General features: G+C 50.8%; 1 protein-coding gene across 1 annotated transcript in view; it reads right to left on the bottom strand.

Annotated features, from left to right (window-relative positions):
* The window catches only part of Sh3pxd2a (SH3 and PX domains 2A), a 212,473-nt gene that overhangs the window by 104,115 nt on the left and 89,812 nt on the right, over positions 1-18,546 (bottom strand). The window contains 2 exon segments of the mRNA XM_028874661.2: positions 213-304; positions 9,553-9,629. Of these exon segments, the coding sequence (XP_028730494.1) occupies positions 213-304; positions 9,553-9,629 (169 nt within the window).

Below are 18,546 nucleotides of genomic sequence, written 5' to 3'. Positions count from 1 at the left end.
GGCTCATCTATATGGCTGCTAAGGATAGGTAGACCTTTGTAGGGAGGTAATCTATAGGAATTCTCTGTATTAGGAGCATGGGGAGTTTCTGGGATGCAACCTTCGCTGGGTAGCATTCCTAGCTTCTAGGTTCCCGTGTCCCCAGCCCCCCACTGGCCTCCAGTTGGCCCACACCCCCCAATCATACAGAAGTGGTGGCAACCATGACTCACTCTTTGGGGGGGTTGACATCTTCAGGCCGTGCCTCAAAGAACCGAAAGACTTCATCACACTGTGAAATGTGGGGGGGCAGCCGGACAAGTGCCTGTGAGAGACAAGGAGAGAGGTCATAAGATACGATGACCCAGGAGGGTCAGCTCAGCTAAGAGGGGAGGGAGCTCCAACACTCCACCGTGGAAAACAGCCAGCCAGGAACAGGGAGCTGAAATAAAACAATCCATCTATCCACCTATTCATCCATTACAAAAAAAAAAAATGTCACCACCACCACCAACAAAAATATCTAGACCAGTGGTTCTCAACCTCCCTAACACTGCGACCCTTTCATACAGTTCCTTATGTTGTAGTGACCCCAACCATAAAATTATTTTCACTGCTACTTCATAACTGTAATTTTGCTACTTTATGAACTATAATGTAAATATTTTTGGAGACAGAGGTTTTCCAAAGGGGTCGTGACCCACAGGTTGAGAACCACTGGTCTAGGGTTAGGGATATAGCTTAGTTAGTAGAATGTGGCCTAGCATGTAAGAGGCCCTGGGTTCCATCCTAGCATACACCTGTAATTTCAACATTTGGGAGGTAGAGGCAGGAGGATCAGAAGTTCAAGGTCATCCTTAGATGTATACTTTGCAGGTCAATCTAGACTAGAGAGACTTTGTCAGAACAAACAAAAAACAAACAACAGATCAAAAACCAATAATCAAAAACAACAATGGGCTGGAGAGATGGCTTAGAGGTTAAGAGCACTGACTGCTCTTCCAGAGGTCCTGAGTTCAATTCCCAGCACCCACATGGTGGCTCACAACCATCTGTAATGAGATCTGGCGCCCTCTTCTGTATGCATAATGAATAAATAAATCTTTAAACAACAATAACAACAACAATCAACTAACATCAAGGTGTGGTGGTACATGTCTATAATCCCAATGCTTAGGAGGCATAGGCAGGAGGATCTCTGGAAGTTTGAGATCTGCCAAGGTACATAACGAGACTTAAGTGTTTGCCATTCAGGTGTGAGGACCTGAGTTCGGATCCCCAGAACCCCCATGAAGCTGGACATGGCAGTGCATTTCTGTAATCCTAGCACTCCTGTGTCTAGTGACAGGTAGAGACAAGAGAGTCTCCAAAAGCTTATGGACCAGCTAGGCTGGTGCATGCAACAGAAAAGAGACTCTTTCTCAAACCAGGGGCAAGACAAGGGTTGACATCTGAATTATCCTGATCTCCACACACTTGCTGGGACATACATGAGCCCCTATTTACACACACACACACACACACACACACACACACACGCGCGCACCGCGCGCGCACACACACACACACAGAGAGAGAGAGAGAGAGAGAGAGAGAGAGAGAGAGAGATATTAAACAACAACAAACCTAACCAGCCAATTAATCTGTTGACAATTAGTTAACCAATCGATATCCAGCCAATGATTTTGGTAACCACATGTGGTGGACTGAGAACACAGCCCTGGACCACCTATTCAAATATAAAAGCCTTGTGCAGACAGGGACTTTGGCCTGTTCTGTTGATAGTGACTCAGAGCAGAAACTCAGTTAACAGTTGAATGAATGAACAGATGAATGAAACGTGAGAAAACAACAAGATGTCCAGAAGCCAATGCCCACGAGCAGCGAGACAAGAGGAGGCCAAGAAAGCTCACTTGGGGAACGAGAAACACGCTTTAATGTTCTGAGCTGGCCAGACAACCCACGTCTACTGCCCATCACCAGGCGTCCAACCAAGAGGCACTCCTCCACGCCCAGGCAAGATGGGGCGAGAGTCAACAAGACCAGACCTTAGCATGAGAGCATTGTGCAATCCGCCTTTGCAGCGAACTCCCAGCCATTGCTTTCTAGAGCCTGTGGATTTGCAAAGGTCTCCAACCTCCCCATCAACCAGGAAGCAGCAAAGAAGACAAACGAATATCAATGAGCAACAACTCCGGGCTGGGCGCTGTCCCAGAGGCCAATTCCTCCAACCCTGACAACAGGAGGGCTTCTCGGTGTGTGCATGTGTGACATCGGAAGAGGAAGACGTGACAATACCCTCTGGAGAGCACATCAAATGGCGCCTTGCCTCTGTTTATAGTGGGGACACCAAAGCTGCAGTGAGGAAGGAGCTGTGAAGAGGGTAAAGTGGCAGGATCCATGTCCCGGGGCTCAAAACATGTATAGCTAGGTGACTCCAGCCCCAAAGGTCACCAGGTTCTCATCTAACATATGAGGCACATTCCGTGTTCTCCCTGAGGGTGGAAGGAAAAAAAAACTATTAAAGAGAGACAAGGAGGGAGGCAGGAGAGAGAAAAGATGGAGGGTGGCAGTCAGGCATGGACAAAAGGGCTCCTTGGGGCAGGCAGAGCTTCCCTGGGCGTTAAGGATTTGAGCTGAGCAGGAACCACGGAAGCCATCACTAGTCAGGGCTCTGTGAGGTGGCTGTCAGGATGACCTCAGAAAGACAAGGCAGCCGGTCAAGAGGGCCTGAACCCCACCAGACACCTGCACCTCTGTGAACAGAGGGCTCTTCATGCCAAAAGAGAGTGAGGGTGCTCGGGGCAGAGGACGTATGAGCCACAAAGGTCTTGTGGTGGAGTGACCATGACATCTTGACTAAACAGGGAGCCTGCAGGGGAGCTCGTCAAGGGTTCGTCCTGATTGTTGGCGGACAACAGAGGTGCCCAGCCTGAAGCAGCCCGGGTCTGGCCAAAACCACTCGGCACAAGTGGCTGGTGCTGAGTGGCCTGTCCCCAGGCCGTACCAGCACTGACACTCCAGAGCAGGAACCTAACCTGGCCACGCTGAGTGAGGCAGGGTGGGGGCCGGGGTCCCAGCTCAGGTCTTGGGTTCTGTGAGTGGCCATTCATGACACATGTCATGTGGGAAGTTAAGGAAGCAGTCACGGGTGTGAGTCCTGCCCCTGCTCCTCACAGGCTGTACCGGCCCTCTCTGAGCTCGACACATCAGATCTGATAGTGTAACTGTCACCCATTACGAGGTGATGAATCTGAGGAGCCCAGCACAAGGTCTGAGTGCATCTTAGTCGTTACATCATGGTCACTCTTTAGGTGGAAGCAATGGCGCACTAACAAGAACCCCAGAATGTGTGGGGAGCCCCTGAACAGCCTTAGCAAGGCAGCCGTACTTTTGCTGTGTGACCCTGGGCAGCTCACATCATCTCTCTGGTTATTAGTTCTTCCAGGATTCAAAAAAAGTCTAGTTCTCGGGTTGGAGAGATGGCTCAGCGGTTAAGAGCACTGGCTGCTCTTCCAGGGGTTCTGAGTTCAATTCCCAGAAACCACATGGTGGCTCACAACCATCTGTAATGAGATCTGGTGCCCTCTTCTGGCCTGCAGGCAAACACAGAACACTGTATACATAATAAAAAAATAAATCTTAAAAAAAAAAAGTGTGGTTCTGGGACCCCAGATTACAATGGCTTCCATGGTACATATGATATGGCACCTTCCTGGCCTTGGCCACTGCCATGCCGGTTAGCACAGCAAAGCCTCTGAGAAGAGCTGCAGGAATGTTGCTGAGGCCAGTCTACTAGCAATAAGAACATTCCAGAAGTCTGGCTCATGCACTCTATCAACTCAGAAAGAAAGGATGTGACCATGATTCTAACTTTATAGAAGAAACTAAAGCCCAGAGAAGTTAAGTAAGTCCCCTGAGGAAAACAGGGGCATGAGCAGCTAAGGCCATCTAGTCAAGTCAGGAGCACCACTCTGTGTCAGCAGCCTGACCCAGATCCGGGATTTCTGCTTCTGGCATTCCTCACTGCTATCTGTGAGATGTCCTTAAGGTCACTCTAATTCTCGGGCCAGTGCACAGTCATTAGTGAGATCATCTGACCCGTGGCTCGCACAGTTTCTACAGGGTATGACCCAGGTGACGGCAGAGGGTTGACCTCAGGCACTGGCCAAGGGTGAACGAGTCTCACACCTTTGTATCCAGGTAGGAGGGAACAGTGGGGGTGACAGGGAGCGAGGAGAGGGGGGCTGCCAGACACCAGGGGCAGGGTATCTGCTGAGTGACCCTGCTCTTCCACCCTGCTTTCCCAGCCACTGAGAATGGAGAAGGGCCGGGGTACGGGGTGCCTAGGCTGGGGACCGAAGCTGCTCTGGTCTGAATGGCCTACCAGTGCCCACTTTCTCCGTCCTAACCCATCCCAGAGGCTCTGGTTCTTGCCTCACCCCTAGACTGTCTTCTTAGCACCCAGTGCCAGGGCAGATGGGTCGTATTGAGAATGGGGGGGGGACAGACAGAGAGAGACTGACTGACGTCCATTCAGCTGTGGGGAAGGCCAGTGGCACAGGATGGGCATGGTAGTGAAGACTGTCGTCCCAGCACTCAGAAAGCTGGGTTACGCAGCAGAATCCTCTTAATTTGAACCTTTCATCTTGGAGAGAAGCTAGTTAGGTAGGACCTAGATCTTAGAAAGGAAGTGAAATAATGTGAGATTCTAAGGCAGTGGTTCTCAACCTGTGGGCCATAACCCCTGTGGGGGTCGAACAATTCTTTCCCAGGGGTCGCCTAAGACCATCAGAAAACACAGATATTTACATTATGATTTATAACAGTAGCAAAATTACAGTTATGAAGCAGCAACGAAAATAATTTTATGGTTGGGGGTCAGCACAACATGAGGAACTGTAATAAAGGGTTGCAGCATTAGGAAGATTGAGAACCACTGCTCTAAGAGGAGGTGAAACATTCTACCCTGAGTGGAGCTTTGAGCACAGGAAGTAAACAACTCAAAGGTTTCATGAAGTTCCTGAAACTGATCAGATCCACTAGGCTCCTCCCCTCCCTAAGCATGTGTAAGCTGTAAGGACTGAGCTTTCCTGGAAGAAGTATGGACCAGCCAAGCTGCCTGAAAGAGGGTCAGAGCAGCTGAGCTACCTGGAAAGGACATTCTTCAACTTGTTAAGCTTCCTGCAGGCTATCCACTTCTAGCTTTTGTGAACGGTCACCCATGCTGGGATGGGCTTTGGTGATGTGGCTGTCTTAAGTCATTTCTGCTTCCTATGTAACCCCACAAACTCACTGGTCACCAAGTCGGACTTCAGTGACATCCATACTTTGGTCTGTCATCGGTTCCCTTTCTGAGGTGAGTAGATATCTGTTCACATCTCCCAAAGGACAGTGTCACACAACACTGAGACAGGAGGTTGCTTCTGAGTTTGAGACTGACATGGCCACATAGAGAGACCCTGAATCAAATGGCAAATGAAAGGATTGGTAGACAAAGCCCAGGCGTGGGATGAAAGGCACACGCTACTGGCCATGGTGGTGGTGGTGGGCGGCAGTAACACTAAGTGGTCACAAATTGCGCCATCTGATGGCACAGCTGTGGGAAGCACTCACCTCTGTGGGCTATCTCATTGACCTTGGAAGGGTCCGTGAGCTTCTCAGACAACTGCAGTACTGACCTCAGCTTGCTTCTGTTGTTTGGTTTGTTTGTGGGGTTTTTGTTTGTTTGCTCTGCTTTTTTGAGATATGGTTTCTCTGTGCAGCTCTGGCTGTCCTTGAATTCACTAGGTAGACCAGGCTGGCCTCAAACTCAGAGATCCACCTGACTCTGCCTCCTGAGTGCTAGGATTAAAGATGTGTGTCACCATGCCAGGCAGACCTCAGTTTTCTAATTCAGCAGGATTAAAGGTCAGCCTGCATGGCCCTCTGACACACTTGTGAAGTCCTGCTTGAGAGGTGACAGGATCTAGCCCCACTCTGGGCTGCTCCCATCTGTGCTAGGTCAGGAGGGCCCTCTCTTACAGACCTCATTTCTGTAGCTCCCCCGAGAAAGCCATTCTCAAGAAGGAAATGCTGCGGGCTCCGTCCTCTGGCTGATGCACAATCAGCTGTGGATGCCTCGGGCTCCACAGCTCAGGAGGCAGGCTGATCTGAGCCATAAATTATAGCTTCCTTCTGCCTCGGTCCCACCTCCATTAGCTCTGCTCATTTATTTAACTTAAAGCAATAAAAAGCCTTGGTTGCAGCACCAATTTAGAAATGGTGAATGTCCTTTAAAGAGAAAAGAGGATATTGATCTGAAGAAGAGTGATATCTAGCTCAGGGCCATTCATTCATAGTTTACAATGGGGCAGAACACGTGACCCAGGCCAATCTGGACAAAACTCAAACCTGGGTTCATGGGAGTAGAAGGGAGCAATTGTCTTCCTGGAAGCTTCGAGATGGCAGTTAAAGACTCAGTTGTCATTTTTAAATTTGTAGGATTGGTTATTTACTAATCTATAGATAGAGTCTCTTTGAGCTCACTATGTAGTTGGGGCTGACCTTAGACTCTTGGGTATCCTGCCTCCACCTCCTAAGTGCTTGAGTTAATAGGCATGTGCCACCATGCCAGGCCTGACTTAAACATTTGTGTTGCCAAGCATGAGTTGTTAATAAAATATTAGAACATAAAATGTCTTGGTTACTTTTAAATCACTGTAACAAGACATTATGACCAAGGCAATTTACAAAAGCAAGCATTTAATTTGAGGCCCACTGTTCTAGAGGGTGAGTTCTGACCACCATGGCTGGGAGCATGGCAGCAGGCGGGCGGACATGGTGCTGGAGCAGTACCCGAGAGTCCACATCCTGAGAAAACAACCATGAGGTGGAGAAAGAGAGCTAACCGAAAATGGAGTGGGCTCTTTGAAACCTCAAAGTCCATCCCCAGTGACACACCTCCTCCAACAAGACCACACCTTCTAATCCTTCCCAAACAGTTCCACCAACTAGGGTCAATGTATTCAAATACATGAGCCTATGGGGCGAGGGAGGATTCTCATCAAATCACCACAGAAAGCGACCTTACCAGTAAGGGGCTAGTATAGGGACAGCATTTCTGAAGTCACGTAACAGTGATACGAATTCCCACTCAACCCCTGCAAGACCATGGATTTCATTCCCATTTGTTCCAGGCCACACAGCTAGTGGGGCACTCGGACTAGACCCCAGCTCTTCTCACTCTAATATTCTTCAGATAAAACATGTTATTCTTCTCTCCCTAGGACTCTTTTCTCTGAGTTAGCCCAGGATGGCCTCTTCCATCTTCCTGCATCAATCTCCTGAGCGTTAGGATTATAGTGCCACCATACCCACCCAGCCTCGTGGGATTGTGTGTGTGTGTGTGTGTGTGTGTGTGTGTGTGTGTGTGTGTGTCTGGAGAGAAGACTCAGCAATTAAGAACACTGGCTCCTCTACCAGAGGACCCAGGTTCAATTCCCAGCACCTACACAGCAGTTCACAAACATCGATCCCAGAGGACCTAACACCCTCTTCTGGCCGCCATGGGCACTGCATGCACATGGTACACAGACACATACACTCAGGCAAAACACTCATACACATAAACTGAAAATAAACTGAAAATACTTTTAGTCTCTCCCTTCCCTCCTTTCAGTGTGCGGTACATGTACCACAGCACACATGTGGAGGTCCAAGGACAACATGCAGGAGTTGGTTCTCCCTCTACCACAGCGGTATTGAATTACCACATTTGGTGGCATGCGCCTTTACTGCCAGTTCCTTCCTGGAAGTCACATTCCACGGTAGGTATCACTGAGCTAGAGGTTTATTTGTCTGTTACTTTTTTAGGGAGGCTGGGCTCAGACTCAGGGCTTTGGGCATACTCTATCATTACACTGTATCTCTAACCACTGGTGTTTTGAGACATGATCTTGTTACGTATTCCAGGTTGGTCTTAACACTCATTGTCTCCCTGCTTGCCTGCTAGAATTATAAGCATGCACCTCTATGCCCAGCTTAACTATGAATTCTATTTCTATTAAAGTCAGTGGTATCATGAATAACAACACATTATTTAATTTTGTCTATTTTTATTATTTATTTTTGTACTTTATGTTTTTATTCATTTGGCTTTTCGAGACAGGTGTTCTCTGTGTAGCCCTGGCTGTCCTGGAACTCACAGAGATCCGCCTGCCTCTGCCTCCCGAGTGCTGGGATTAAAGGTGTGCGCCATCACTGCCAGCATATTTTATTTTTTTCACTACTAGGTACTGAGCACACTAGGCAAGTGTTCTACCCACTGAGAGAGACACCCCCCCCCCAGCCCTTTACTTGCTTTTAATACTTTTTTTAAAAAAGGATTTATTTTGTATGTTTGGGTGTTTTGCCTACATGTGAGTCTGTGCAGTACTCGCATGAAGTGTCTGTGGAGGCCAGAAGAGGGCGCTGGATCTCTGGTCCTGGAGGTACAGAAGGTTGTGAGCTGCCATGTGGCTGCTGGGAACCAAACTCGGGTCCTCTGCAAGAGCAACAGTTGCTCTTCACTGCTGAGCCTTTTCCCCAACATCCTTTCAAATACATTTAAATGTTTTACTTATTTATTGATACAAATGTCTGTGTTCTGTGGTAGTAACAAAAGACACCCACTGAACACGTCCTCTGAGCCACACACCATGCAGGCCTAATACATTTCAGTTTACTCTGCCCCCACAACGGAGGGCCTGCCCTCTTTCCTACTGAACAGACTTGGAAACAGAGACTTCGGATGTGAAGTAAGTTTATAAAGCTAGACAGGGCTTTGAACACAAGCAGTCTGGACGTCTGAATACCAACAACACTAATGAGTATCTTCCGGGAAGTCCTAGACTATAATCAGTCTAAAAGACAGGATTTGAGGTCTTGGGGTCAGAATTAGCACCATGCCCCCAAACGAAACAAACAAAAACACAAGCAGAAAGACAAACAGGCTCAGCTTGAGGACATATGCTCCTCCTGCCTGCTCTCTGACATTGGTCGTTTCCATGTCGTACGTGTACACACACACACACACACACACACACACACACACACACACACGGGGGGGGGGGGGGGGAGGAAGGGAGGGAGGGAGGGAGGGGGAGAGAGAGGGAGAGAGAGAGAACACTAACCAGAGAGTACACTGGCATCTATTAAAACTTGTGTGAATAAACAAATGTGTATTCCAGATGCCACCATGCTCAACACTGATTCAAGCCATACTCAAAGAAATTCAAAGAAGCAATCCTCCTACCTCCAGCAAACACCACCTTATGGTCCCCCCAGCACTTAACTCCTAAGCTGGCAGAAGTGGTTTAACCAAGCATTTTATAAATATGGATGCGTCTCGGAAGGGGCGGAGCCTCAGCTGTGAGTCCTAGGCCCTCTGCCCGACAGTGGTCCAGTCCAGGAGTGACCCCCCAAAGTGGCAGTCATCCACACCTCCGGCCCCCAGCCGGGAAACCCCAGACCCGGGCTTTGTACAACATCTTCCTCCAAAGGTGGTGGAGGCTGAGACGGTTCCCCTCCTCCCTTCCCCCAGCCCAGCCTTACCCTGCAGTACTCATCGATGGGTTTCAACCTCTTCACTGCCACGTCCCGGATGTGGCTTCTCCGGAACAGGATCTTGCCTGGAAGAGAGAGGCTAGTGAGCTGAGCGTTCTGGCGGAGGCTGCTGTGGAGATCCTCTCATCCCCTCACCTCTTGGATTCCAACTGGTTCCCACCTACACCACCTCAGCCCATTGCCAACAAAGCAAGAGAGAAGCTATCACCTCTGTTGGGGGGCAAGAGGCGCCTGAGGTTGAGGGCCCAGGGCCTCTCCCGGGAGGCTGCCATCTTGGGCATCTATGAAGAACCTGGTCAACTCACCTTGCCTGGGTCTGTGGCAGGATCAATGCCCAGTGTTAGGGCGTGGCTTCCTAGTGATCTCACAAGTAAATATGAGAAGAGGCCCAGCCCGTGTGCTGTGTCTTGTCTTCCGGCCCCTCCCTAAGAAACCAGCATTCCTTCCTGTTAGTTAGGCAAGGATTCCTATTCTTAGCTTAGGTGGGTGGCTAGTTCCAGGGTGAGACAGGTGACTCCAGACTATGGCTGTTCCAGTTGGACTGTCCCCTGATCTCTCTGAACCCTTCAGCCAGGGTTGGGACGTCCCACAACAGGTATGGGCAAGGTTTACAGGAAGTCCTGGTCCCTCACGATGGACAATTCAGTGTGTTCAGTCATGACAAACATCAACACATGGTCACACTCAATCAAGAGTACACCTACACATTGTTCTTTCCCAGGCTAGTAAATGCAGCTGGTTCAACTTCAGAGTCCCCATGCTGGGGACTGAACCAGAGACCTCGCATATACTAGGCAAATGCTCTATTACTGGGCTGCACCTCCAGCCCAGACTGTCAAACTTAGAACCCGAACTCACTCGTCTGATGCTCAGGGCCTTACACACTGACACTTGTGGGCCCAGTGGGTGTCGTCTGGGCCCAGTGTCCACGCCCCTTTCAGAAGGCCTTGCTTTGAGGATTACACGAGCTGGGGATTATCTTCTTCTTTCTAGAATATCCCATTTCTAGGGCACCTGCCTCATTCTTCTGAGTGTTATAGCTCATTAACACCCCACCCCACCCCCGCGCCGCCGCAAAGCAAAACAAACAAAACCCCACAAACAAACAAAACAACGAAAGCAAGCTGAGAAGCCCATTGACCCTTCCAAGGTCAATGAGATAGCCCACAGAGGTCAGTGTTCCCCGACACCGATCATGCTGACCACAGCCCCCTGGCAACAGGTTAGCACGCGACACAGCCTAACCAACCAAAGACACAGTGACTGGCTCAAGCGTGAAGAGGACCCAATCTGAGTCAATGAGGTCCGGACTTGAGCCTTCTCATTCTCACGGTTGCTAATTTGGCTAGATGAAAGCCTGGCGCCCCCAGTGGCCAACTTTATTATGGCTTGAGAAGAAAATGGAAGACCAGTCTGGCTCAGTATGAGCTCAATAAATAAATACTTCTTGAGTGACCAACAGCCAGAAGACCACACTAGTGAGGGGCCGATTCCTTTGCTACTTCAGTAGTTGGATGTGGCTGTTTCTGAGTCTGGGGCTATCCTCAGACTTTTCAGTTGTGTTTCTGTCCCAGTGAAGGACTACGGAGGGGAGGCCATTGTCTTAGTTCAGGCCGTTCACCCTGCAGCAGTCCCAGGGGGATTTTAGTGTACGTCACTTAAGAGAAATGTCATCACAGTGAACATCGCTGAGAGAGAATAAGGCAAGTCTGGGTGGTGAAATGTGCAGACAGTAGCTCGCTGTGGGCAGCTGGAGTCCGGTCCTGTTGGGCCACTGCAGAAGGGGATTCACAGTGCTTCTCAGGGGTCTCCCTTCTGGGGCCGGAGCGGCTGGGGTGGCTGGCCCACCTCCCTCCTACTACCGAAGCTACACCCCAGGGCATCCATTCTGCTACTTCTGGCTAAGAGGTCTCCCTCAGGGAGAGTCCAGCCATTTCCTAAAGCAGCCTTTGGCAGGGGAAAGGGAATGCAGGGGACCTTGGGACCTGCAAGAAGAGGCTGCAGTGGCCTCTGTCCTCCCTGTCACCACAGGACAGGTCACCCTGCATAGATGAGACAGGATCACCAGAACATAGAGGATGCGTGACCTGGTTCTCATTTGCACAGCTCATTCTCCACACATGGTGGAACATGCTCACTTCCCCCATCTGCCCCCAGGACCCTGCTAACACAGCCTGTCACACTGCAGGTGCTCCAGTAAGGACCTCCTGGCATACTCATTCCCCATCCCTACCTGAGCATCTACCCCAACTCCCCTACCTCCATGCTCTCTTGAGCCAAATGTCTGGCCACCTGCAGATAAGAACTCCACCATGGGATTCCCTTGCAAAGAAGGCAAAAGGTGATTTATTAAGATAGTAGTGACACTGTTACTCATAGGGGAAATGTCCTCGATGTCCCTGCCTCTCAGCTCCTTATCCTTTTTTGGTTGCCTGTCACTTTATAGTTCATATAAAGTGTGGCTGTGGGGATGCTGTATAAAGCAGCCTTTGTCATTAAGCTGATGTGCAGGAAGGCTGCTCTCGGGACTGATAAAATGATGGGTGTCCCTGGGCTGGAGTTCTGGAGCCAGTTGCTTGTCAGACCAGCCAGACTCTATGATACCAGATGTCTAGAGGTGCCCAGCAGGACCCCGAAGGACCATGTGAGTAATGGAAGAAACTCAGGGCAGCCCAGAGAGGTGTCACCTTCCACAAATGGCACCCCTACCCCTTCTCATCCTGTCAATGGAAGGGAGTGGGGGGAGGAGATGTGGAGGCCATGTGGGTCACCCTTCCAGGCTTCATCCCAAAGCCAACTGCACCTCTGACAGAGCCTTGTCTTGCAGGGCTGTAGACGGAACTAGTGAAGGATGAAGATGCGTTACAGGAAGTGCAGAGGCTTGGAGAAGGGGGTGGTGAGGGGAAGGACCACTCCACCTGACTCCAGAGCACAGGGATGCAGATGCATTTCAGGAGGTGCAGAGGCTTGGAGAAGGGGGTGGTGAGGGGAAGGACCACTCCACCTGACTCCAGAGCACAGGGATGCAGATGCATTTCAGGAGGTGCAGAGGCTTGGAGAAGGGGGCAGTGAGGGGAAGGACCGCTCCACCTGACTCCAGAGCACAAGGATGCAGATGCATTTCAAGAGGTGCAGAGGCTTGGAGAAGGGGGCAGTGAGGGGAAGGACCACTCCACCTGACTCCGGAGCGCCGGAAGCAAGGCCACCCCGCCATGGGTGATGCCTCCGATCCCCTCCACCAGGCTCAGGGGTCAGCTACACTGGTACAAAGCAGCTTGCGGTTAGCTTCTCTGGACCCCAACAGGGTGGTTCTCTTGAGCAATGCTTCTTTTCCCTACTTGGGGCTTTGGCCCAGGCAGCCCAAAGGGATGAGGGAGGGGAGACCTGGAAGGGATTCCATGGTTTTGACTTCTCCGTGAGGAATCCAAACCGCACTGGGAAAGCCAAACCAGGGACCATATTAAACCAGGGAAAGAGGAAAAGGCGGGGGAGGGAAATGCCCATTAAGGAAGCCGAGACCACAGGGCATTAAAGGCTGCTTGTAAACGTCCTGCAGCCCCTTTATGGCAGGCTTGGCTGCTGCCACTCTTCAAAGCTACTGGAAGCTGCTCCAGAAATAAGATAAGCATCTCAGGGCAGATTACACTCCGACCTGAAACAGACCCAACCCAGCAAGACTTAACTCGTTCCTGGAAGCCAATGAAAACCCTGGAGAAGCTGAGCACCCAGAACTATCTGGGAACTGGGTGGAGGACCCCTTCCTGGGCTGCACCGAGGAGGCGGGACCTCAAGCAAGAGTCCTGGGTCCCAGCAACTGTGTGACCTTGGAGCAAACACTTCCTTGCTGGGACCTCTGCATTCTCCATTGGAACCTTGAGATGGATGCTTAGTGGGGACCCAAAAGAGGCAAGTGTGTGTGTGTGTGTGGGGGGTGATGGGTATAACAGTAGTTACAGGGTTACTGGGATTACTTGGCGAGTCCTTACAACAACCTTGCTTTAAAGCAAGTATTTATTTTAAAATTATGCATATGTAGGTGCCCATGGGGGGTATGTGCATACACACACACACACACACACACACACACACATACACATGAACATGAGTCTGACGTCTGACACTGCACACACACACATGCAGAGGTCAGGTAAGGTCAAGGGAAAACTCTCAAAAGTCAGATTCAGGCTTAGCAACAAGCACCATTCATTATCCACCAAGCCATCTTGCCTACCCCGGTCTCTCCTTGAGATCCTTCACTTACACAGCGAAGACCATTTCCAAATGAGAGCTATGTCCACAGGTTCTAGGGCCCAGGACTTGAACACATGTCTTTGGGGCCGTAGTGAACCCACTATAGGAAGTTACAGGAGAGAAGCTCTCAAATGTTTCCATTACAGGTTTGTATCACTACACCCAGTTCACGTGTTGCTAAGGATCAAACCCGGGCTTTGTGCATGCTAGGCGAGCACTTCGTCCAACTCCTGGCTCCTAACTCAGAGAAACAGACTTGCAAAACCTCACTGTTTCACCGTGGACTGAAACCCTAACTCTTAGCTGGGTGTGATGGTGCCTGCCATACCCCAGCACTGGACACCTGAGGGAGGTGGACTGCCAGGGAGGCCAGTCTGGGCTACAGAGTAAAACCCTACTTCAAAACAAATTAACTCTAACTTTGCTGTTGCCACAGCTTACACAGCTAGAGGAAGGCTGTGGCATCATGGTGCGTGCATGTGTGTGTGTGTGTGTGTGTGTGTGTGTGTGTGTGTGTGTGTGTGTGTGTGGTGATTTTAGTGCCTAGAGCCAGGCTTAAGGGGAAAAGTTTTAAAACTTAGGATCATCGCTGGGTGGTGGTGGCACATACCTTTAATCTCAGCATTCAAGAGGCAGAGGCAGGGAGACCTCTGAGTTCAAAGCCAGCCTGGGCTACAGAGTGAGTTCTAGGACAGTCAAGGCTACACAGAGAAACCCTGTCTTGAAACCTCACCCCACCCCACAAAAAAACAACTTAAGACCACCAAGCTGGAGGTCAGATGTGATGCCTCTACGCTCCTGGACACAGTGTGCTTTCTGTGTGTAAGCCTTCTCGTCCACCCAGTGGGACCACAGTCTGGAAAATGGATTAGAAGCAGTGTACGGCACAGGGCTGCCGACTTGGCGAGCCTAAATCACTTTCTGGTGGCCTAGCTGAGTCCTCCGGAGCCAACCTCTGAGTCGTCTCCCTTCCTTCCCTTCAGCTCCCGTTCCCTCTTCTCCTTTATTTTTTTGAGCCGGTCTATCCTCAATCCTCTGGGCTCAAATGATTTTCCCATCCCAGCCTCCCCAGCAGCCGTGTGTGCACCGCTGTATCCACGTGTTTCCACGTTCTAGCAGCCAGAACCATCTTTTGTTGTGGTGGCTGCTGTTGCTGAGACAGGGTCTCTCACTCTGTAGTCCAGGCTAGAACTCATTATGTAGCCTAGGCTGGTTTGAACTTGGTGGTAATCCTCTTGCCTTCCTCACAGGTGCTGGATTATAAATTTGGGCCACCACACCCAGCTCCAGAATAGTACTACTTCATTTTAAATTTTCTACATTTATTCGCTGTGCATGTGCATATGCGTGTGCGTGCGTGCGTGCGACGTGTGTGTGTGTGTGTGTGTGTGTGTGTGTGTGTGTGTGTGTGTGTGTAGGGGTGTCAGAGGACAACTTGCAGGAGCCAGTTCACTCCCAAGTGCACCACTTCTGAGACTGGCCTCTCTGCATAGGATTCCTACAGAACAGGCTATAAGCACAAGGCTAGCAGATGTGTGCTTAGGGCTCAACCCAAGGCCTTGCATGTAGCAGGCCACCGGCTTGCACTAAATGCTGCGATCAATGCACTGGTGAGTGTGTCCACACAGTCTTGCTCTGGGCATCTCTCTCATTTACACACACTTGTGTATGTACACACAGTCTCTCTCCTCACATATTGGGGCTGCCACCTCTGAAGCAAGGGCTGGACTCATCCTCCAGGACCCAGACAGAGTGGGGCCAGAGAGCCTGGTTACTAGACAGGCTGGCACTGAGGCCAAGTGTCCCTGTTCAACTCCTCCTGGCCTTGGGTGTGGTGGGTGTGGTGGGCAGTGGCTCTGCCTCCCGGTGGGAGCTGGGGATAAAGGGCCCCTTTCAGCCTAGTTGCCTCAACTCCGCCCCGTGGGGAGCTGTCCTCGGGGAGGGGGTGGAGGGACACTGGCCAAGAGCTTCCTGGCTGCCTCTCTCTGAGGCATGGCCCACAGTGTGTAGGGTAGCTGGGCCAGGACCAGGCTGCCAGGACACAGAGAGCCGCAACAGAAAGGCCCAGCCTTCTGGGGCAGGGGGTGGCAAGCCTTGCTCAGCCGTGACCTGAAAGCCCTTTGTTCACGACTGAACCCCCAGGCACTTAGGAGGTTCTGTCTGAACTCCCTTATGCAAGGAAATCTCTGGACCACAGCGAGGCCCGGCCAGCCAGAGGGGAGTTTGCTTGGCTCTTCTGAGATGGGCATCGTCCCCAAAGCCTGCTTTCTCTGAGGTCTGGCTCAGCTGGAAGAACTGAGCCCAGTCAACTCTGTTCACAGCCTCCAAGCCCATGGAATTCCATCTCCTCCTGCAAGGACGTGAGGATGCGGAGAAGACAGGCCAGGTACCTGGTCTGGGCGAAGTGCTGTGCACAGTCTTTTCTGCCGACCGTTACTTCAGCTTTACAGTAAACTATGATTGAGGTAGAGGGACTGCAGTTACTTCCATTTTACAGGTGGGTAAACTGAGGTTCCAAAAGCCGAGCGGCCTGCTGCAGGCCACACCCTGCTAACTGTGGAGTTGGGATTTGCAGGCCGCCTGCCCACCTCCAGACTGAGGGCGTTTGTGCCTTTAGTTCTATTACCGTATCTCTCCCTGAACCCGGGGCTGTGCGGCTGCTTGGACAGCCACCGCCCTGGAGGCTGGCATGTGACAGTGTCCAACACAGTCCCCACCTTCACGGACACCAGTGTGTGGGCATCCTGTGCGGTAGAAGATTAGCTTTGGTGGGCTCACATGGGGGGAGCTGGGAACAGAAGTAGGAAGAACGTTCCAGCAGAGGCAGGAACCCCGTCAGCAGTCCAGTGAGGGGAGTGACCAGGCCCAGGTGGCTGCAGAGTAGGGTACATTTATGTTAAAAAAGGGGGCACTAGGGTGACACCCCAGGGTGTGGGTCATGAGTGGTGTAAGAAGAAGCCGAATGGGTAAGAGCTTGATCACAGGGGCCACACGGAGCAAAGTGAAGCCACTGACGGACATTTCAGCAACACCCGACGTCCTGGGCTTCAAGACCAAGGACCACTTCTTTATTACACTATAGATTGAACTCAGGACCTCACGCATATGCTAAAAAGGCACTGTGCTGCTGAGCTATCATCTCAACACATTAAAAACATTTTTTTTTCTTTTTTGAGACAGGGTCTTGCTCCAAGTGGCCTCAAACTTTCCATCCCCCTGCCTCAGTCTCTTGAGTTCTGGGATCACAATCATGCAACACATGCCTGCCTCTCGGTTTTCACCTGAGAGGACAAAAGCGCATTCTGAGTTCTTCTTTCTCTCATCTGAAGCCTGAGATCAGGGGCTGAGGGAACAGGCCCAGCCCTGCCATTGGCTCACTGACACTACATGAGCTCAATGTGTGGTCCTGCCATTGTCAACAGGGGTCCCATGGTCAAAACTAAGAGACCAAGCCATGTGGTGGTCTACAGAGTGAGTTCCAGGACAGCCAGAGCCACACAGAGAAACTCTGTCTTGAAAAACCAAACCAACCAACCAACCAAACAAAAACCCCAAGAGACCCCAGAAGCCATCCTACGTAACCCCTCACTTTCTTAGGGCAGAGCTGAGCTCAGAGAAGTTTAAGACTTGTCCAACTTCACAAAGCCCGGGAGAGGCCTGGCTCTCACTGTAGTTACAGGTTACACTGCCCAGGCTCTCCAATCTGGCCATCTTTCCTAGGTCAAAATCCTAATCATCACCCAGCAGTCCAATGACATTGCTTCAGAGAACCCAGGGACCCATCTGACCCAGGTCATTGACCCTAGGTTCCCACCCACTTCACAAGATGACATAAGGCATGGCTCCTGCTCTCTACAAACCCAAGCTTCTAAAATTCTCATGACCAACTTGAAGAGACTAGAGCTCAGAGAGTTGCTAAGTGTCCCTAAGTCACACTGCCAAATCTGGGTCCAGGCAGTGGGTCTTAACTCTGCTGTATGTGCCTGGTCACACGGGGCAGCAGACGAGGAGGATGTCCTAGAACACTGAAAGAGAGGGTTTCACCAGGCCCCACCTGCACGCTGGAAGCACCCAGCAGACACTGAACTGACCGGCTAACCCACATTGGCCACCACGCCTGCGTGGTTTGTAGCTGCCTGCTGCTTGGTTGGCATTCATGCCTCCAGATATTTGGGGGACATCATTACTTATACACTACATTTCTATCTATATTTCCATTCAATTCTTGCTAGCCTTAGCTGCTTTCTCCCAAAAGACATAGAGGAATGGAAGAGAAGAACTCTTTGTCAGAAGTAAGTCAGGGGCAAAGGTGAAGGTCGGAGCCTTGGCTGTGTGTGCAGTCTTTCAGCAGGAGCCCTTTGCAGGAAAACACTCAAGACAGGGGGGCTTTCTGCACCTCTCAAAGGAAATGGGAGTAGCTGGGGACATGGGGATAAGAAGGGCACAAAGCTGGCCTTATGCAGAGGCAGCCACATTCTGCCAGCATGGTCAGATTTGAGGTGGGGCTAGAAGACCCCCATTTCCCTGAAATGTTTTTCCTTTTGCATAATATTCCCTCACTAGGCACTTATTCCTTTGGTCTTAATGGCTTTTCGAGAAAAGTCATATACTAACAAGTCCAATCCTTGTATTTCAGAGAGACGGGAACCCAGGCTGTGACTCTCCTCTTGTGAAGCCTGCACGAATGGGAATCACAAAGCACAAGAGACCATGTTGGTGTTACCACAGAAA

Source organism: Peromyscus leucopus, chromosome 1, assembly GCF_004664715.2.
Source record: "Peromyscus leucopus breed LL Stock chromosome 1, UCI_PerLeu_2.1, whole genome shotgun sequence".
NCBI classification, from domain to species: domain Eukaryota; kingdom Metazoa; phylum Chordata; class Mammalia; order Rodentia; family Cricetidae; genus Peromyscus; species Peromyscus leucopus.
The sequence above is the reverse complement of the archived record's forward strand: the minus strand, read 5'-3'. Positions and strand labels throughout refer to the sequence as shown.